This window comes from Paroedura picta, chromosome 17 (genome assembly GCF_049243985.1).
Source record: "Paroedura picta isolate Pp20150507F chromosome 17, Ppicta_v3.0, whole genome shotgun sequence".
NCBI classification, from domain to species: domain Eukaryota; kingdom Metazoa; phylum Chordata; class Lepidosauria; order Squamata; family Gekkonidae; genus Paroedura; species Paroedura picta.
Genome location: NC_135385.1, coordinates 11,306,648 through 11,328,569, shown reverse-complemented (window position 1 = coordinate 11,328,569; position 21,922 = coordinate 11,306,648). Strand labels below are relative to the sequence as shown.

The 21,922-nt window shown below is 49.3% G+C and overlaps 1 protein-coding gene across 1 annotated transcript in view; it reads right to left on the bottom strand.

The window, feature by feature from the left end:
- Positions 1-277: 277 nt before the first annotated feature.
- Positions 278-21,922, bottom strand: part of CCZ1 (CCZ1 vacuolar protein trafficking and biogenesis associated) — a 22,154-nt gene continuing 509 nt past the window's right edge. The window contains exons 2-15 of the mRNA XM_077316627.1: positions 20,126-20,223; positions 18,689-18,782; positions 17,498-17,572; positions 16,264-16,311; positions 14,709-14,792; positions 13,467-13,642; positions 9,292-9,373; positions 8,964-9,025; positions 8,499-8,610; positions 7,638-7,671; positions 6,216-6,333; positions 2,916-3,074; positions 2,308-2,435; positions 278-643 (exon numbers count right to left, since the gene is read on the bottom strand). Coding sequence (XP_077172742.1) covers positions 588-643; positions 2,308-2,435; positions 2,916-3,074; positions 6,216-6,333; positions 7,638-7,671; positions 8,499-8,610; positions 8,964-9,025; positions 9,292-9,373; positions 13,467-13,642; positions 14,709-14,792; positions 16,264-16,311; positions 17,498-17,572; positions 18,689-18,782; positions 20,126-20,223 — 1,326 coding nt within the window. The 3' untranslated portion in view covers positions 278-587. The remainder of the gene's footprint in view (positions 644-2,307; positions 2,436-2,915; positions 3,075-6,215; positions 6,334-7,637; positions 7,672-8,498; positions 8,611-8,963; positions 9,026-9,291; positions 9,374-13,466; positions 13,643-14,708; positions 14,793-16,263; positions 16,312-17,497; positions 17,573-18,688; positions 18,783-20,125; positions 20,224-21,922) is intronic.

The window sequence follows — 21,922 nt, the reverse complement described above, 5'->3', positions numbered from 1 at the left end:
CTGGATGCTTGAGGTTGATCCTGCACTGAGCAGGGGGTGGGACTAGGTGGCCTGCATGGCTCCTTCCAACTCTATGGTTGAATGACAAGGAAAGACATCCAATGTTCCTTTCTTCCTCAAATCAACATATGAACCCTGGGATTGGATCAACTCTGGCTTGTGCAATTTGTGACCCACCCAGACAAACCTTGCCTATCCTAGGGTCTAGGGTCCCTCTGGGGTAGGGGGACGACTTCCTTTCCTTGGGTGGAGAAAGAAGGGCAAAGACCCTTAAAACTGTAATAATGACAAGTTTTATTTTTCCAGAAAAAAAAAATTCACATAAATACCAGAGGAATGGAATGACGCGTGTTGAATCCATACCGGCTTTAATTCATTTGCGCATAAATACTTTTAAAATCTAAAAATCGTTCGATCAGAGAGACTTTTACAGCTTGACGGTAGGAATCAGGTTCGTACAAAGCAAGTATTGCTTTACTATTGTCATTGCTCCAGTCAATAATATGACCGATAAACCTGTCGGCACGAACAGAAACGCTTCGGGGACATTTTGAAGCCACCTTCGGATGGAGCCGCCCCTTGGCAGATCAGTCCAAGAAGAAGATATTGTTGAACTGTGTCGCGCAGAGCTTCTTTACTTCTTCTGCAAAGAGAGAAGGGGAGGGGAAAGGCGTTTGGATGAAAGAGGGTCTGCCCACTGCAAAATAGTCCTAAGAACGTATTCATTTCCACTGTGGATAATTTCCCAGCTTCAGTCAACCGTGCTGCTGTTGTTACGGAAGTCTAAAGAAGAGAATTACGATTTTTTGAGAGAGAGACTCCAAGAAGCCTACCAGCTGGCGTTATTCCACTTATAAGCTTGGCCTTGGCCATAGGTTTCAAGGCCATTCCAGAACACTCTCTGGGCAACCAGGAACACCACCCTCAAAATAGGGTAAAGAAAACAGCCTGGTGCCTACACTTTATTGCAGGAACACCTCTCTGCCCAAATGGCGCTCATATTTTCAGGGTCGGTGTCAGCCCTTGGCCAGGAATCGCAGCTCCTGCTGCCATCTAGCCCCGTGTCCCCACCCCCACCCCCCCGGGGTTTGTAATCCTCAGCTAAGCAGAGGCGTATGCTTCCCCACTGCACCGTGACCAATTTAAGTTCCCATTTAAGTTAGGCGCCAGAGCTCACCCCCTGAATGCAGCTGGTTCCCCCCTCCCTGTAATTGCTGGTTTTCACAAACGCTTCACTGGGGCACAATTAATTGTGTTATTTCAAAGTGACATTGCTAAAGCTGCCCTTTGCACACCAGTTAGGCAGCTTTCACCACCCCTATAACTCACCTTAAATGATTAAGACATCTGAGAGCCATCCTTGCTTTAAGAGCCTACTTAAACTTCCCAGGGCAGTTTGCCTTTGCGGGAGTCAGAAAACAGAAATGGCCTGATTTGCAAAAGCAAAGGCTTTTTGTAATTTACCTCCAAACAGATTAAAAGAAGAGTTGTTTTTTTATATGCCGGTTTTTCTCTACCAGAAGTTTCAAAGCGGCTTACAATCACCTTCCCTTTCCTCTCCCCACAACAGAGGAAAAAGGAGCACGCTCTCAATCCTCTGAAATTTCTGAACCTCTTTAAGTATTTGAAAAGTTGTCACTTGGAGGAGGGCAGGAGGCTGTTTCCGTTGGCTGCAGAGGAAAGGACGCGCAGTAATGGGTTTAAACTACAACGATATAGGCTAGATATCAGGAAAAAAATTTTCACAGTCAGAGTAGTTCAGCAGTGGAATAGGCTGCCTAAGGAGGTGGTGAGCTCCCCCTCACTGGCAGTCTTCAAGCAAAGGTTGGATGCACACTTTTCTTGGATGCTTTAGGATGCTTAGGGCTGATCCTGCGTTGAGCAGGGGGTTGGACTAGATGGCCTCTGTGGCCCCTTCCAACTCTAGGATTCTAAAACATGCTTCAACGTATTGATTCAGCTTCATGGATGCCCTGCCTTTCTCTCCAGGTGGGACCCAAAGTGCCTTCCATCGGCCTCTCCTTCACCTTAGGAGGCCATTATCCCTGAAGCTCCAAGTCTTACTACTTAACTCCATTTTGCTGGAATGTTCAGCCTCTTCATGTGAACCAGGAACGGGTCCCCAGCGTGGCACGCACACCAAAAAAAAAACAGCAAAAACAGACCCTCCAAGCCGACTCTTCTAAACATCTAGCCCTGGGTCGGAAAAGCCGTGCTTTGGAAGTTTGATTTTTCTACCACCTTCTTTCTTAAAAACAAAAACTGGCCCTGACGGAACGAAGCCCGGTCCTTCTGGCCGCTCCTTACCGTTCACTTCGATCAGGTTTGCGTTCTTCTGATTCAAAATCACGTAGAGCTCCCGCTGGTCAGATTTCTTGCCCACGATCCAGTAGTCGCTCATGGCCTTAACAATGATTTCCTCGTCATCGTCAACCCTGCAAGAGAAGAGTCGGTTGGATACAGGCCTTGGGGTGACGCGCAGCGAAAGGAAAGGCAGGCTGGAGCAGGAAGTGCATTTGTGGGTTCAAGACGCAGCAAGCGGGAAACCTGCAGCTGGAGCATGCGATGGGTGGGGATGCGTTTGGATTCTGCTCACCGCATCTCACAAATTAAGACAAGATGGTTTTTATACCCTGCGTTTCACGGCCCGAAGGAGTCTCAAAGCGGCTTACGATCGCTTCCCCTCCCTCTCCCCGTTACGGATACCCTGTGAAGGAGGTGAGGCTGGCAGGGCTCTGCAAGAACAGCTCTATGAGGACTGTGACTAGCTGCGTGGGAAGGGGCAGGGAATCGAGTCTCGTTCGCCAGATTGGAAGGCACTGTTCTTCACCCTGCCACCCCGCTGGCCGTTTTGATAAGTGTGGTAGAATTCGGATCATTTCCCCAGAAAGGGGGCAGCGCGTGCGGGGGGCCACCTTGTGAAATCACTGTTGATGTCTCCAAGAATCTTCATCAAGTCTGGGTGGACGGAGGCCAGCGAGATGTTGGACGTTCTCCTCATGTGGATTGTGCTTTTCTCGGCCAGGTTCATGTGGTTGAAGTAGATGAACTTGAACTGGGGCTCCTTCTCTGACCTGGAAAGCAAGCAAGGGGGAGGAAATAGTGTGTGTGTGTGGAGAAATAGGTTGATTGTAGGTTGACAGTCAGCAATGAGGCCTGTGACCCTGCTAAAAACTGCACTAAGTCAGGGGGAAGTGGTTTCTTTCCCTGCCAGCCAGCAAAACATGAAGCCGTGCCACTTCAGAACCAACGGCCAGCACCAAGTCACCAGACCTCGGGCCTTGCTGAGTCAGAAGGGATCCAGGCCTATTCTGCACACGATAGATAATGTGCTTTAGAAGTAGATTTTCCAGTTCCGCACGGGAAAATCCAGCTGCCGAAGCACCTTGAAAGGGCATTATCCTACGTGTGCGGAATGGGCCCAGCTCCACCATGCCTTTTTACAGCAGGGTTTTCAGTGGTGCCGAACCTTGGAACTGAGCTTGGCTTTGGACAAACAACATTCCCTTTTCTGATGGGTGGACTCTGTCCGTGGATGGACAATCATTAGGAAAGGCCAGGTGTCCAGGTAAGGCTCAGCCACGCCAGGCACCTGTCTTCAGCGTCTCTCCTGCACGGCAGAGCGGGAAACGGAAAACAAAACCCATTCCCCCAAGGGAATATTTTTAGGCTTATGCCAGAAAACTCTAGAAAGAAAACGCCTCATTCAAGAAGCGGACCGCCTGGTATTCTGAAGCACCCAAGACCGTTCTGCAAGCTTTTATCCCTGCCTGGTGATTATCTGCCACAAGCTCTGGAAACCTGTAGGCATTTTGACCATTGGAAGTCAGTGTTTCCTTTTGCAATGAACGTTGCCCATCAGGCCTGTCTGTGGCCAAACGATTCCCTCTTCCATCTCCCTGGCTCCGTTAGCACCGAGAGGAGCAGTATCAGGTTCTCAGGATAGCAGCACATTAAAGATTAAGGCAGACTTAAATCAGATAAGCTTCCTCACCTGGCACCGTGGAAAGCAAGTTAGAGCTCCGTGGCGGCACTGAGGTCTTACTTTTCCGCAAGCCAGCCTGAAATAAGGCGTCCAAAGTGCTGCCCTGCACGGTACCGTTTCGGTGACGAGCAACCAAAAGCCCTAAGAATGCAGAGAGCTTACTCCCTCCCCCACCCCAGTATCCTCAATTTTGCGCTGCAGCCATGCAAATCCCGAAAATGGGGCGAGAGAAAGGGCCCAAGAGGGAACAGGTCAACTAGAAGCCGTCAACTCAATGCAGCCCACACATTACTTTCGAAGGGTTTCTTATCAGAGCAAAAAACATCGGTGAGGTTTTTGCTTGGCATCCAGCTAAACTTTTAAAAATGTACATCGACAGAGGTCTGTTTTGTTGTGTCAGATCAGGAACCTCGGGGGGGGGGGGGAAAGCCCACACGTTAAAAAAAAAAATTGACGTTTTGTCCAAGCTGATTCAGGGCCTACCAACTTGGGATGCCACCAACCCAAAACCCAGCCGGGTATTCAGTTAGTCTTTTCTTTGCCCAGGCTGCCCAGGCCAAGGACGTAAAGAGCGTGCTTTCAGCACCTGCTAACCTCCACCTCTTTGCCTTCGGTGCGTCCAGGAGCCAGCCTGAGCACGGAGTCCCTCAAGAGGAAGAAACTTAGGAGCACTGGCTCTGCTGTTCCCTTTTAAGGTTGGGTGGACTTTAATTCACAATGGCATTTCATCCTGCTTTTACTCGATTTCTTCCCATTATGTGACCCGTTATGTGACTGCTTAGAGGCTGCGTTGTTTTTTTAAAGGTCCTGGGAGAAGGAACCTCTTCCTCCACTTTATACTGGGAAGGGGAATGCCATATTCTATTACAGGGGTAGTCAAACTGCGGCCCTCCAGATGTCCATGGGCTACAATTCCCAGGATCCCCTGCCATGGACATCTGGAGGGCCGCAGTTTGACTACCCCTGTTCTATTATTTTCCTGCCCCATGAAAAATGCAAACAATCCTTATCCTAAACAGAACATTTAATAACGGGGCTGGGATTGGAGGGTGCTGGGCTGAGGTTTCAAGTGTTCTGAAATCCTCTAGGGTAGGGTTGGCCAGACTGTGGCTCTCCAGTTGCCCGTGGACTACAATCCCCATGAGCGCCTGCCAGCGTGCTGGCAGGCGCTCATGGGGATTGTAGTCCATGGGCAACTGGAGAGCCACATTCTGGCCAACCATCTCTATGGGGTTGTTGCGAGCTGACGGCCCTATTCACCAACACCCCCTGCTCTAGGGGTTAAGACATCTGCTGTATTAACGCTGGTTGTGTCTGCCCAATCCCAGTGGGTGCCAGGTCTCTCGACGAAAGGAAGGCCACCCCATCTCCCACCCTTCTTCTTCCTGCAGACCAGCGGTCAAGGCACCCACCTCTGCCCAAGTGCCTCCGTTCCCTTCCCGATCCATGCCGCACAACGTCCGTGACGCCTGCATGCCCCCTCCTCACCCAGTGGTCCCGCTTGCTCATGCCAGGGGTGTGTGAGGCCCCACGCCCTCCTTCCTTTTCGCTCCCTGTGTTGGCATGCTGGGGAAGGGTGGAGTGGGGGCAGGACGTACCTCGGAGACCTGATGGGACAATGCAGACCTCTGCGGCCTGGCCTTCCCCCGGGGCTTTTGATCTGTCTGCCTCCACACCTGAGAGCAGGATGAAACCAACCAAGCAAGCTAACCATCTGAGCCGTCCTTAGGGGAGAGGGGGAAGGTTCAGCCTCGATGTTATAGGAGGGCTTACAGATCTCTGGGACGGGCCTGCCTGTAATAAAATGAATTATTTCCGCTCCTCACTTAACCGGAGCGGGAAAGGTGGTTGGGGGAAGGCAGAGGACTTCCGTGATGTCACTTCCTGCCCGTACGAACCCCGGCCACCTCCTGGCGGTGGCGAAAACAGCTGCCAAAGGGAAGACGACTGCTGGTCCATGATCGCTCTGTCCCCCTCTTGCAATGAAAACTCTATGGGCGTCAGCAAAAGTTGGCTGTGACTTGACAGCCCTTTTTAAATGACCAGAACAGTCCAGAAAAGCAGCCCTTAGCAGCGACTGCTATGACAACTTATTAGTGACGCCGACACTATGCATTTTGTTGACAGAGATAACGCCCTTCTAAAAGGTTTCATTCCGGCTGATGAAGGAGGCTCCTGTGCTTCCTGAGTGAGTGGCAGGTTGGCAAAGGGGAAGAAAGGCAATACAAACCCTGCCATCCTTTTGTTGATGTTGTATTGCTCGCATATATCGGACGCCAACACGGTGAGCTGGGGCCCAACGATGCTGTCCAGCTTGCGGCAGAACTCCAAGGTTGGCTGCAGAGAGGCTGTGGAGGAGTTTGGAAAGGGACAGTGAGGTTTTCTTCTCTTCCCAAGGCCACAACGTGCACAGAAAGTATTTCCATGAATGGAGTAGATTCTCCTGTCTTTTATAAGCGGGAGTTTGCCAAATGCAAGTTTTGCACAACTTCTGAGGGGGGAAAGAGATGTTTCAGAGGGCAGCCATGATGGCTCTGAATAAAAAAATAACAATTTTTATTCTAGCCCTTCCATTTTTTTCCCCATGCTTCTGGCCAGGAGAAATCAGAGAAGGGTTGACAGGTTCGCCCTTCCAATGCTTTTTAAAGATTTACTGCCCTACCTTTTAAGACTCAGGGTGGTTTACAACAGAATAAAATACCTACAATTCCATATTTTAAATACAGACATTAAAAGAAATACAAGCCATTGCCTGCTTTCCTATCAGGGGAGAGAAAGGGGGGCTTACAAAAGGGGTCTATTGCTTGTTTGGCCAGTGGGTTCCGAAAGGGAGGCTGGTAGATTAGGTGATTTTGGGCTTCAATCCGGTGGAAGGGCTCTCTCTTAAAAGAAGAGTTGGTTCTTATATGCTGCTTTTCTCTACCCAAAGGAGTCTCAAAGCAGCTTACATTCACCTTCCCTTTCCTCTCCCCACAACAGACACCCTGTGAGGGAGGGGAGGCTGAGAGAGCCCTGATATCACTGCTTGGTCAGAACAGTTTTATCAGTGCTGTGGCGAGCCCAAGGTCACCCAGCTGGCTGCATGTGGGGGAGCGGGGAATCAAACCCGGCTCGCCAGAGTAGAAGTGCGCACTCCTAACCCCTACACCAAGACCTGCGGGATCGTCCGAGATCCCACAGGGCCGTGATGTCAGTTAGCAGAGCGTTCCACCAGGCTGGGGCCAGGGCCGAAAAGGCCCTGACTCAGGCTGAGGCCAATTTGATCTCTCTGGGGCTGGGAATCCTAAGCAGACTCTGCTGGCTAGATCTTAATGCTTTCTGGGGGACATAGCAGGAATGGTGGTCCCCTCGGTACTTGCTTGGGAGCTGCATGATCCTGCCTTCTGCACGACAGATATACATACAGCTGAGCTTTCTTCCAAATGCAAATTTTACAGGTACAGGTGATACAGGTGAGGGCCGGAATGGAATTCTTTTCTGCATCGCCGAAAACTGTGCCTAACACACTTGCATTTCAAGCCTCAAAGTGTGCCTGAGACCCACAGCGAAACGAACTCCCGGTGGGAGGCAGAGGTGATTAATGCCCAAATGACGTGATTTGTCCAGAAGAGTTAAATCCCCCGGGAGTCTGGTAGAAACATTTGATACTCACCGTCAATCATGAAGCAGACAGCTGCACTCATGGCCTGCAAGAGATGAATCATTCGCCATTATCTCCTTTTCGTTTATCGGTTCCCTGCTGGAAATTATGTTCTACTCCAGGGGTAGTCAACCTGTGGTCCTCCAGATGTTCACGGACTACAATTCCCATGAGCCCCTGCCAGCATTTGCTGGCAGGGGCTCGTGGGAATTGTAGTCCACGAACATCTGGAGGACCACAGGTTGATTGCCCCTGTTCTACTTGACCCCTTGTATAAATTGGCTGTTGGGGAATGGCTTAGGTTGTGGCAGTATCGCCATCTTTATCACTGTACTTAGATGACGTTTTAATGGGTTTTTATTTTTAAACTTATACCCCGCCCCACCTGACGGGGCGGCTCACAGATAAAAGGCAAAACAGCCTTTACCATAATAAATACAATAAAAACGCTAAAATCAACATCCCCCCCACAATAAAACAAAACAACCAAACCCCACGCATGACCAAGCAAGGCAGATGGTGGACAAAAACGAAAAATAACTCCCTAATTCCCATCCCGCCACCTGTTTCATGCCATTAACAGCATTTGACGGAAGAACAGGAAAGTCAGATGTCACAGGGCGGGACCCCCAGATCAATCAATTTTTGAGTTATCTTGTTTTATGGTTTTAATTTGTAAGCTGCCTCGGGGCCGGAAGCGGGATATAAATTTAAAAAAATAAAGGAATCTTGTAGCTCTTTACAGGACTAAGACAGCACCCCTAGGCGGAATTGCTCCACTTCTGGCCACCCGAATTCTTGTACCCCAGCCAGATTTCTACACAGAAATGCCGTTCACGATCTGGAAAGCGAATGGCACAATTTGACAGCTACCTTGTAAACAATCAAATGAAGCTCTTCGTAAGTATCCTCGGTGTTTACAAAGATTTTGGGAAATCTGCATTTCGCTTCGGGATCGTTAACGTTCAGCGGTCCAGTAAGGAACCTGAAAGGAAAAAGACGAGGCTTTTGAACCGTGGCAAGAATCATAGAATCCTAGAGTTGGAAGGGGCCACAGAGGCCATCTAGTCCAACCCCCTGCTCTACACAGGATCAGCCCTAAGCATCCTAAAGCAAGAACTCCGTGTCTGCCTCCGATCATTCTTATGCCGGCAATCCCCTTCCCGCCCCCCCCCCAAAAAAAACCAATGCCCTTGCGTTGTCCAATGGGGTTTCTTCTGCCTTGCTTTTCACTCCGTGTTGCGTTGGCTGAGTCAAAGGCTGGAGGAAGCAAGCTTTTGGGCTAACAATCCCTGCCAGCAAGGCTTGAGAACTCTCCGGTGAAAGAAAAGAGATTACCTTCCATAATGCTGCAGATTGCCGGGCATCTCTGGGTGAATTGGAGAATCTCTTCCTGCCAGCTGAAACACAAGAGGGGGTTTAAGGAAACGGCCCACCATTCCTCCTAGGAAAGGCAGCTGAGAAGAAAACCAGAACTCGTAGTTAAGAGTGAGTTTCTCCCTCCAAAAACAAGCTGTATGTACAGAGGTGGCCATATTGCGTCTCTCCAGGGGTCCATGGACTACAATTCCCATGAGCCCCTGCCAGCATGGCAGGGGCTCATGGGTATTGTAGTCCATGGACCCCTGGAGAGCCGCAGCTCAGCCACCCCTGCTGTGTGTCTTACCTCTGGTTCTATGTGCCTTGGAAACAGAGATGTGGTGAGATACTTGTATAAAATCCTCATGTCGTCTTGCTCCAGTCCGCTCCTGGAATTCAAAAGGAACGAGTCAAACGGAGACTGAGAAACATGGGGCGGCCTGGGGACAAGGGGCTTTCCTCGGTGTTCCCAGAGGACACCCTTTGAGGAGAAACCTTCTGCGTGTAACACTGAGCTGCAAGGCCCCATCCATCTTCAGGAAGGCATCCTTAACCCCTTCGAAGACACAGAAGCAAGTAATCTGAGCCACGCAAACTGCGCGCCTTCCTCCAGCCACAGGGCTGACGTAGGAGACCTTAAGACAGATTCTTTTGGGCGTAGAATTGGCTGTCTAAGGTGGTGGGCTCCCCTCCACTGGCGGTCTGTAAGCAACGGCTGGATGGTTATTGTGAATGCACTGAGCAGGGGATTGGACTAAAAGGCCTGTATTGTTCCTTCCAACTCTCTGATTCTATTGGTTAAGATCCGCGGCCTTTTATCCAGAGAGTCGGGTTTGATTCCCCACTCCTCCTCCACGTTCAGCCAGCTGGGTCACCTTAGGCCAGTCACAGAGCTCTCTCTGCCTCCCCTCCCTCACAGGGTGTCTGTTGTGGGGAGAGGAAAGGGAAGGCGACTGGAAGCTGCTTTGAGACTCCTTTGGGTAGAGAAAAGCGGCATATAAGAACCAACTCTTCTTCTTCTTCAATAATCTCAGGGCTCTCTCAGCCTCCCCTCCCTCACAGGGTGCCTGTTGTGGGGAGAGGAAAGGGAAGGCGATTGTAAGCTGCTTTGAGACTCCTTCGGGTAGAGAAAAGTGGCATATAAGAACCAACGCTGCTTCTTCTTAATATCCGGGCTCTCTCAGCCTCACACACCTCACAGGGAGTCTGTTGTGGGGAGAGGAAAGGGAAGGCGATTAGAAGCCACTTTGAGACTCCTTCGGGTAGAGAAAAGTGGCATATAAGAACCAACTCTTCTTCTTCTTCAATAATCTCAGGGCTCTCTCAGCCTCCCCTCCCTCACAGGGTGCCTGTTGTGGGGAGAGGAAAGGGAAGGCGATTGTAAGCTGCTTTGAGACTCCTTCGGGTAGAGAAAAGTGGCATATAAGAACCAACGCTGCTTCTTCTTAATATCCGGGCTCTCTCAGCCTCACACACCTCACAGGGAGTCTGTTGTGGGGAGAGGAAAGGGAAGGCGATTAGAAGCCACTTTGAGACTCCTTCGGGTAGAGAAAAGTGGCATTTAAGAACCAGCTCTTCTTCTATTTGCCGATTTTTGGAAGGCCTGTTGCTCAGGACAGCTGGTCCCTTCACCCTGAGGGCTGGTTGATAGCTAAAGCTCCCTTGGGCAACCGTTGGGTCAAAACACCTTACATAAATAGTGCTTGATGGAAATTAATGATTTACTCCCACACGCTGCAACCCCAGCGGCAGAAAACAGGAGAGACAAAGCATAAATACAAACAAATCCAAAGCTTTGTACTAGTTTCCACGTACGGGTTTTCCATGAGTAAAAATCAGATCGAATGAAGATAACATTTAACACTGTGAGCAGACCAGGGGCATGCGAGAGATCTAGAACAGGGGTAGTCAAACTGCGGCCCACCAGATGTCCATGGACTACAATTCCCAGAAGCCCCTGCCAGCATTTGCTGGCAGGGGCTTCTGGGAATTGTAGTCCATGGACATCTGGAGGGCCGCAGTTTGACTACCCCTGATCTAGAAACTCGAAGCACGAACTCCTACTTGCAGCTTTTCAGGTCTTATTTTAAGACTCCCCGTTTTAAAAAATTAGTTTATTCCACCAGCTATGGCTCCCTGACACATGCTCTGAGCATGTTCTCTGTCACTCCACTTCTTAATCTCTTTTTTGAATAGGCAGCTCTTGAAACGGCTTCTCGCCAACGAAACCAGATGCCCCGCCACAGCTGCGCCCTGTCAGCAAAACACCCCGGAATCAAACACAGCTGAAGAGGAACTCTCCGGTTTAGGATGACAGGGATGGTGCAGAGTTTGAGAACAGGCTGCCTTTGTTTCGCTTTGGAAGAACGCAACGTTTGCTGTCGATGGAGTCATGATGAGCTGGAAAACACGCCCCTTTTCCCATTCCTCTCTTCCTTTTAGGACTCCAAACCTTGAAGAATGGTTGTGGGGGTGAATAAGGGTTAAAATGCAACACACCCATCCCAACGCAAGTCTCTGCCGTTGTCCTCCAGCTTCGTAACGGCAGCAAAAACTGACTGCAAATGTCGGAAAATAGGCCTGTCTTTGGGGATAGACGTTGCCACAGAAACTTTCAGGATATCGTTAACAAGGAGTTGACTCTTGTGTCAAAACAGTTTTCGTGTATTGCACAAAGCACTAGAAACCTCCTAGGGCCTTCATAGAATCATAGAGTTGGAAGGGAACTCATGGGTCATCTAGTCCAACCCCCTGCACTATGCAGGACACTCACATCCCAATTGCTCATCCACTGTCACCTGCCACCCCCTTGAGCCTTCACAAAATCAGCCTCTCTGTCAGATGGCTCTCCAGCCTCTGCTTAAAAATCTCCAAAGATGGAGAACCCACCACCTCCCGAGGAAGCCTGTGCCACTGAGGAACCGCTCTGGCTGTCAGGAACTTCTTCCGGATGTTTAGATGGAATTTCTTTTGAATTAATTTCGTCCCATTCGTTCTGGTCTGTCCCTCCGGGGCAAGAGAGACAAGTCTGCTCCATCCTCCATATGGCAGCCTTTTAAATACTTGAAGATGGTTCTCAGATCCCCTCTCAGTCACCTCCTCTCCAGGCTAAACAGACCAAGCTCCCCCAACCTTTCCTCCTACGTCTTGGTCTCCAAACCCCTCACCCTCTTTGTTGCCCTCCTCTGGACACGCTCCAGTTTGTCTACACCCCTCTTCAATCCTAACAATAATGCAGACCAAAATGAGCGTTTTCTTGCAAGTTTTAGAACAGCTGGGCCTGCAACAGACTGGCCCCCTGATCAGTCAACATGTGCAAGGCAGATTCTTCCACATCGTTCACTGATGTTGTCCCGACCTGGTGCCTGAGGCCATAACACTGGATGATCTTTAATGTACCTCTTGTGTACATACTGAACACTTCTGATACAGCATGCTTGGTTTTACCCAATTCCTGGCCACAACACATTCACACAAAGCAACCAAGAGAGACTCAGTGGCCACAGGGCAGGGATGAAAAAAAGTCAGTGCACTGCATCCGAAAGCTGCTCAGCTGGAGCATTTCTCTGGAGCATTTCCCCAGAGACAAGGAAAACACTGGCTTTCCTTTAGGATGCTTAGGGCTGATCCTGCGTAGAGCAGGGGGTTGGACTAGATGGCCTGTATGGCCCCTTCCAACTCTATGATTCTATGATTCATATAATCTATAGCAGTGGTCCCCAACCTGCGGGCCGCGGCCCGGTGGCGGGCCGCAAAGGCCATGGCACCGGGCCGCGGCTGCCTCTCCCCGCCCCGCCCTGCCCCCGCAGTAAAAAACTTCCCAGGCCGCAAGCTTGCGGCCCGGGAAGCTACTTACTGCGGGAGGCGGGGAGAGGGAATCAGGGCCGGGCCGCGCCCGTGCGGGCCATGCCCGCTCGGCCCGATCCGCGGGCGCGGCCCGATCCGCGGGCGCGGCCCGCGGGCGCGGCCCGATCCGCGGGCGCGGCCCGATCTGCGGGCGCGGCGTGGGCGCGGCCCGATCCGCGGGCGTGGCCCGCGCGGGTGCGGTCCGCGGGGGCGCGGCCCGATGCCCTGCCGGTCCCCAGCCTCGGAAAGGTTGGGGACCACTGATCTATAGGACAGAAATGTGGACCAATCCAACAAAGCCTACAGAATTACGCGGGCCGGAAGGAGGATGTACCGCTTGGATCCATATTGGAACAAAGCAGCTGTTGTTATGGGTAGCCCTTCAAATAAAATATTTTTAGGATGGTGGCAGACGCTTTAAAGAAGCTGGAAACATAACATCCTGACGGGACCTTTAAAGCAGTCGGAATATGTCAGAGGCTCTCAGGCGTGCAAGGGATGTGCACCTCTTGCATCGTGGTCGGGCTGTGTGTGTGAATTCCAAAGTTGCTCTGGCATTTCGCCATGGGTGTGGACGCCCCGCCCCCCTGCAGCCTTCCCTTGGGAATGTCCCCTGCATTAGCTCCTGGGACCTACCAGATGAGCTGGTCGTTGTAGAGGAAAGCTGTGTATTTGACGATGCGCAGGCCTTCTTCCATCTTATTGATGAACGACTGGATTCTCAAATAAGTCATCTTGTCCAGCGGAAAGAAGCTGATTCCGGAGAAAACATCCAGCAAGTCACACGACTGCAGATGAAGCGTCTGCAAGTACTGGAGGGGGGGGGGAACACAGGGAAACAAGCTGAAGGTTTTGATAGGGCGTGATCAAGCCGCGGGCCGATCCCAGCTGCCTTTCACAACAGAGATCCTAGCGGCTCTTCCCCATCACGACAGCCCCTCACGGTCTGCCCCTATAAAATCCCTTTTCCATGTGGGGGAGCGCAGAATTGAACCCAGCATGCCAGATTAGAAGTCCGCACTCCTAACCACTACACCAAACTGGCTCAGACAGGGAAGAGATTTTAGATGGAACAGACACCATTTATTTTAATCTATTTTAATGAATGTAACGGGATTTTATTGAGTTTTATACCAGCCTTTGTCAGCTTTTTTGCCAGTGAGAAACCCCTGAAACATTATTCAGGCTTCGAGAAACCTCAGAAGGGACACGATCCTGCCGAATGTGGTTGGGAAGCAGAGCTGTGGACACGCCCACCCAGGGCCCCTCCCCTTCCCACCCCCTCCAGGCCCATCCTTGGCCATTTTGGGAGGGATGGTGGTGGGTCGACCTGACCATATACAGTCCTATCACCTGATATTTACAAAAAAACACATTTTAACACATTGTTTCTTGTATCGCTTCTACGTTTTATGCAAACCACCCTGAGCCTCCGGAGACGGCGGTATATAAATATATAACAAATAAATAAATAACCACATTTTAAAAGCACATTATAAAAAACATATGAGAAATGGGTTTGGGAAACCCTTCCAGGGCCATCAAGAAACCCCAATTTATGCTGCTTATATGCTGTGTAAAGTTGAACGCCGCCCTGAGCCATAGGAACGTTAACAAGAGATATGAATGAACAGCATTATTATAAAATGAAATGCTACAACCTCAGTTTAAAAACCTAATAATAGAACAGGGCCCTGAGCTTAGATCTCCAGATGACAGAGATCAGTTCCCCTGGAGAAGATGACCCTGCCCTCCCCTGACTCCCCTACCCAAATTTCCAGGTATTTCCCAACCCACTAATAGTATTTTTCCAACATGGTCTTCCTTGCTGGGAAAAACCTCTCCCACTGCGTTGCTCCCTAGATAGTAAAGTCTTACCCGATGGAAGAATTTCTCTAATCTCTCTTTGAGAACTTTCACACCTCCTTCTTCCATGGTCCTCCGGAAAGTGCCGTTAAAGAGCTAAAAAATGAAGACAAAAAAGTGAAGTTCAGGCCGACTGCGTCGACTTGCTCACCAAATCCAGAATGGCTGGCTGCTGTTTTGTGGACAGAATTTTGGGTCTGCTCTATTATACCCTGCTTATTGGTTAAATGGGTGATACCGGCCATCTAAATCAGGGGTAGTCAACCTGTGGTCCTCCAGATGCCCATGGACTACAATTCCCATGAGCCCCTGCCAGCAACGCTGGCAGGGGCTCATGGGAATTGTAGTCCATGGACATCTGGAGGACCACAGGTTGACTACCCCTGATCTAAATGGTTTTGGAAAATTTAAAATTGCAAATCTCGCGCTGGCAAGTCACCCCAAATTCTTATTTTTCAAGACTGGACCGCAATTTTTATGGCGTACTTGTAGGGTATGTTGGTAATAACGTTAAAAATACCCAACTTGCAACTATAACTAACAGTTCTGATAGTTTATGAGGTTAGCAGGACGCAAGCAAAGGGAGAGGCCTGAAGCAATGCTATTTCTGTGTGCCTGAGAAGTGTCTGACGTTGTTTCTTGAGCGGTAGATCCCTCATCACCCGGCTTTCCAATGCCGTACGTAACACGGAATTGGGGAGGGATTGACGGGCCGATGAAAAACCGGAAAGCCCATCGTGTAAGCCGAAACCCACGGCTGAGCCGAAACTATGGATCTCAACCAACATCTCAATCCTGTCTCACGCGGACGACAGCCAAGAGGCAAAAAATACCCGCTCTAAAGTATATAAAAAGGCTGTTAGCAACCAGATATTTGGGAGGTCGCCATGCGCCAAAAGTTCTTCACGCTCAAAAACCTGAAGGCACACCCAGCCTGTAGGCAGCCCCCGACGGCTCATTTTGTTCCTTACACAACACCAACAAGCCTTTAATAGCGTATAAAAGTACAATATAAGAAGGGAAAGTGGAAAAGGATCCAGAACAAAGGCACAGATCATGCTTTAGACATAATGCATTCACGATTTCTCATGGCAAGATGTAAAAACTTTGAAACTGGTTCAATGAAATCAATTGGCAAGAAGTGCTATCTTCTTCAAATGTATTTGAATGTATACGCATATGGTTGCTTATACATTCCATAAATTTGGGGTTGCCTTTACATTCAGTAAATTTGAAGAAGATACCGCTTCTTGCCAACTGATTTTCATTTGTGTTTGGACGTTACTTCTTGTGAAATCAAAGGTGTTTTGTTTGCATGGATTTTTCCCCTTAAGAATGCATCTGATCTTTACCGAAGCCTTTATAAAGATATTCATTGCTTGAGGATGCTTAGGGCTGATCTTGCGTTGAGCAGGGGGTTGGACTAGATGGCCTGTGTGGCCCCTTCCAACTCTATGATTCAGGATCAGCCCTGGACTGCTTAATTTTGGAGGAGTGAGGCTCTCCTCACCCGACTCCAACGTAAGGAAGCAAAAGGGAGGGGGAGAAAGCATCACGTCGTCCTTACTTTGTACATGTTGTAACACTGCTGTAACACTGAACTGTACACCTTGTCCTGCAAAATACCAAGAAGGAGAGATTCATCAACATGGTGCAGAAAACTTTGCTTGTAAGTTCAGGGTGCACACTAATCTTCCTCACATCTTACTGGAAATCTCCATTTAGTTACATTGTGGCTTACAGGAAATATATACTACTGTACTCTTATTTGCCTTTTTAAAATTTTGGCAAGTACCTGGGGGAGGGGGAGGGCTTTAAGATAAATAGTAAATTGCCATAACCCAGGAATGGCCAAAGTGTGGTTCTCCAGGTATCTAGAAGAAGAAGAAGAGTTGGTTCTTATATGCTGCTTTTCCCTACCCGAAGGAGGCTCAAAGCGGCTTACAGTCGCCTTCCCATTCCTCTCTATAGACGACTATTTCCATCAGCCCATGGGGCTGCTGGGAACTGTAGTCCAAGGACACCTGGAGAGACACACCTGGGCCACCCCTGCCCTAACCCAACCACTTTCAACATTTGCTTAGTGAACTTAAGGAAATTTCCGAGACTAGCCTTACCGGTCTGCAGCACAACAGGTAGGTTTGAATCCATGAATATCTTAGAAATCAACAGGAATCTTGGGACAAGTGTCACAAAGGCATCTGACGAAGGGAGTTCTTGAAAGCTTAAAGGTAAAGGTATCCCCTGTGCAAGCACTGAGTCGTGTCTGACCCTTGGGGTGACGCCCTCCTGCGTTTTCATGGCAGACTCAATACGGGGTGGTTTGCCAGTGCCTTCCCCAGTCATTACCGTTTACCCCCCAGCAACCTGGATGCTCATTTTACCGACCTCGGAAGGAGGAAAGGCTGAGTCAACCTTGAGCCGGCTGCTGGGATCGAACTCCCAGCCTCGTGGGCAGACAGCTTCAGACAGCATTTCTGCCGCTTACCACGTTGCGCCAAAGCTTAGACCTTGAAAATCTTGTGGCTCAGTGAGGAACAAAAAAACCCATCTTCTTGTTTCTCATCTGTACACAGACTCAAACCACGATCCTGTTTCCCGGAACACAGTTACTAAATGCGTTGATTGCATTCTCCTCATAACTTCCGTAAACACAGCTTCACAAAAACGATGCTTCCACTTTTTCTACCTGTTCACTAAATAAGGATGCGTTTGCTTTACCAAGCCAAAAGGGAACACCTACAGTCGTCATCTTCCTTCTCTACCACGGAAACGGCTAGAACACGACCGCGGATGCTTACCAGCAACTCTTCTTCTTGGTACTCGACGGCTGGTTTTCCATCTTTCTGTTTTCCCACTACAGGATTTTGCACCACCTTAGAAATGGAACAAACGGGCATTAATTCACGGCACCCATCTGTCTACAGGGCGCGAGGCGGTTAACAACACAATTAGGGGGCTGAAACACACAAAAGGATATAGGAATAAATTCTCTAACAGTCCAGATTTAAACCACATGAACGCATGAATCAGACGTTTACTCTGACGGGTAGAAGTTCTCCAGGATCTCACAAAGAGGTCTTTCACATCACCTGCCACCTGGTCCTTTTGACTGGAGATGCCAGGGATTGAACCCGGGACCTTCTGCATGCCAAACGGATGTTCTGCCACTAAACTTTAGCGTTTCCCTCCTGCTTAAACCGGTAAGTTCCTAGTAAATATGTACAGTGTTGCAGTCTGTATCACTAACCTCCAATAACATCCCTGCCATTAGCTGAGAGAGCCAGTGGGGTGAAAAGGGTATTGTGAGATTAGGATCTGGGGCCCCCACGTTCTTATCCACCCCCCAGTCCACTAAGTGACCTAGGATCTGTCCCTCTCTACCTTGCAGGGTGCTGTTTTTGAGGACCGAATTGAAGTCAAGAAACTATGTAAACCGTGCTTGGTTCCCATGGAGGAGAAAGGTAAGGAATCAATGCAGTAAACCAGAGGTGGCCAAGCAGTTAGGTTGAAGTTCAGGCATGGCAGACAAGCTGGAGTGCTGGACTAGGATCCCTGCTTTGCCACGGAAGCTCGCTTGGGTGGCCTTGGGTCGATCTCTCTCTCAGCTTAACCTGACAGGGTGGTTGTGAGGCTGAAATGGGGAAGCCGATTACCACACCGAATGCTCCTGGGGGGGATGGGCATGATTAAAATGTACTAGTGAGTTGCAACAAGCGTTTCTGCTAGGTTGGGTGGCAGCATGCACTTATCTCACAGCCGAGAATTACACTGCCAGGATAAATGAGAAGAAATGTGTCAAAAGTCCTTTGCAGACTGGAAATTGGCCCGGCTAGTCTGAAGAAGCTGATTTAGGCACATTCAATCCATGCTTCCGGCTTTATTCAAAGGGAAGGAATACATGAAGCTCTGAAATTCCCAAGGTCACTCTATAGAAAGGCTGAACAGGGTAATAGCATTCATTTATGTGCGTCTGTGTGTTATATACATACCATAACCATCCAGAAATTCTCTTCCGGCTCATTGAAGAACTGTCTGTTCTTCTGGGTGTGCAAAGACTTGGCAGGTTTCAAAGGACTAAAGGTCCTGAAGAAGAAGAGAAATCGTACATGGATGAATATCCGGGACACACAGGCACCACCAGACACTTAGAAATGAGCGTTAAAGACTTAACAAAATGCATGCGCCTTTTAAAGTCACTGCTCGCTTCCTCCGGTACGTGCCTGGAAAAGTCAGCAGTGCCTCACAAAAGCTCCTCCCCAGCCACAAATTTTGTTAGACTTTTAGGTGCCACTGGGCGCTCGCTCTTCTGTTCTGCTACAGAAAGACAAGCACCGCGACCCATCCTGATCTATCAAACACGGTGCTGGATTATCAAGCTGGACTTGGAAGGCCATCTAGTCCCATCCTCGGCTCAGTGCAGGATCAGCCTCAAGCATCCAGGATATGGACCTGTCCAGCCGCTGCTCGAAGACCGTAAGTATGGGGGAGCACCCCACCTAAAATCTAAACACCTGCCCTGAGGATTTTGGCTACAAGCTGGGATCAGGGAATTGGGTTGGGTAGGGTGGAGGGGATTAATCCGAGGTGAACTGGGTTGCATTTTACTACGTTTTAACTGTTGTAAACCGCCCCAAACTGGCTGATCTGAGGGTAGCGGTTAATAAATTTAATTAATAAATAATAATATAATAATACTATTAGGCAGACAATTAGACTGCTGAACAATTCTATACGCATTTCTTTCCTGATGTCTAGCTGACATTGTTCTCCCCAAAGTTAGAAGCCATTCCTGCAGGTCCTCTCCTCTGCTGCCCAAAGGGACCTCTCCCTGCCCTCCTCCAACCTTTCAGATCCTTCAAGAGAGCCATCCTGTCCCCTCTCAACCCCCTCTTCTCCAGGCTGAACCTTCCCAAGTCCCTCAGCCCTTCCCTCTAGGGCTTGGTCCCCAGGCCCCGGATCATCCTCATCGCTCTCCTCTGCCCCCTCTCCATTTTGTCCACGTCCTTTTGGAAGAGAGGCCTCCAGAACTGCACACGGGACTCCAGGTGCGGCCTGAGCAACGCGGTACTGGGACATCTTGAAATTTCAATGCGATGCTTTTGTTGATACAGCCCAAGACTTCCCACAAAAGACTTCCCAAAAAAGCAATGCGCTTTTGAACTTTTTGTCCGTTCAGCCATGGGTAACTTTCCAGGGTTATTATGAAGAAATGCGGATGATGCAGCAGCAGTGTAAAACCTGAACGTGTCCGATCTCAGAAACGAAGCAGGGGCACGACTTAGGACGGGAGACGGCCGAGGAAGCGCCTCTCACTTGTCTTGAAAGGCCATCGTTGGTGTGATTGGACAGCAGCTGTGATTGGACAGCAGTCACACAGGTATAGACATGAGCGATAATGTGCTACGCAAACACGAGGGATCTGGTACCTTGTGAACTGGACAATGGCTTCACATAACCCGACGCTTCTGATTTTCTCATTTTTTTCTACTTCATTTGGATAATAAAGCAGAATCTTCTTTTCTTCCTGGAATGAAAAACGTGAAGGACAGGTCATTTCCACATAGCCAACACAACTGCAGATCACGGGGATGAATGGTCAAAGAGGCTGAGGACTCGTGTTCAAGTGGCAAGATGATCTTACAGCTAACAAAACAGTTGTGTAAGAGCTCTCAGCCTCACAGGTGTCCGTTGTGGGGAAAGGAAGGGAGAGATGCGGTAGAGAAAAGAGGGGCATCAAGAACCAGCTCTTCTTTCATCTTCAATATTGTGATGCTGCCATGAAAGCCCTGATTGTGTATTTTACATAATCACATTTCACCCTATACATTTCCTGCCAGTCGGGGCCCTTCAACTCTGCCAACCTGTCCCTACTTCTAAAGTGCATTCGAAGTGCATTACACAAGGTGCATGGGACGCCCAGGAAAATCCAGCTGCAAAACCACACTGAAAGCGCATCATCCAGCCTATATGTGGAATAAGCTAAAATCTACTTCTAATGTGTACTCAAAGCGCATTACACAAGGTGTGCAGGACGCCCAGGAATATCCAGCTGCAAAACCACACTGAAAGCGCATGTATCTAGCCTGTGTGGAGTAAGCTAAAACCCACTCCTAAAGCACACCCAACGAGGCACAACATGTGCCTAAAGTACAAGAAAACCCCGCTGCAAAACCACCTTGGAAGCGCAATATCCAGCCTATATGTGGAATAAGCTAAAACCTACTTCTAACGTGCATTTGAAGCGCATTAGGCAAGGTGTGCGGGGCGCCCGGGAAAACCCCCCTGCAAAGCCACACTGAAAGCGCATCATCCAGCCTCCATGTGGAATAAGCTAAAATCTACTTCTAATGTGCATTCAAAGCGCATTTCGCAAGTTGTGCCTGGGAAAATCCAGCTGCAAAACAACCTTGGAAGCGCAATATCCAGCCTATATGTGGAATAAGCAAAAACCTACTTCTAATGTGCATTCGAAGCGCATTAGGCAAGGTGTGCGGGGTGCCCGGGAAAACCCCCCCTGCAAAACCACGCTGAATGCAAAACCCACCTGCAAAACCAGCCTGGGTGGAATGAGCAAAACTCCACTTAGCGCATTAGAAGCGCATTAGACAAGGTGTGTGGGGCGCCCGGGAAACCCCCCCCCCTGCAACGCCACTCTGAAAGCGCATTATCCAGCCAATATGTGGAATATATTGCTAAAATATACTGCTGTGATTGGACAGCAGTCACACAGGTATAGATACGAGCGATAATGCGCTACACAAACACGAGGAATCTGGTACCTTGTGAACTGGACAATAGCTTCACATAACCCGACGCATTTCTACTAAAGCTAAAATCTACTTCTAAAACCCAGCTGCAAAACCACCTTGGAAGCGCAATATCCAGCCTATGTGGAATAACCTACTTCTGACGTGCATTCGAAGCGCATTACACAAGGTGTGCGGGGCGCCCGGGAAAACCTACATGCAAAACCACGCTGAATGCAAAACCCACCTGCAAAACCAGCCTGGGTGGAATGAGCAAAACTCCACTTAGTGCATTCGAAGCGCATTAGGCAAGGTGTGCGGGACGCCCAGGAAACCCCCCCCTGCAAAGCCACCCTGAAAGCGCATTATCCAGCCAATATGTGGAATATATTGCTATATATATATATATATATATATAGCAATATATATATATATATATATATATATATATATATATATATATATATATATATATAT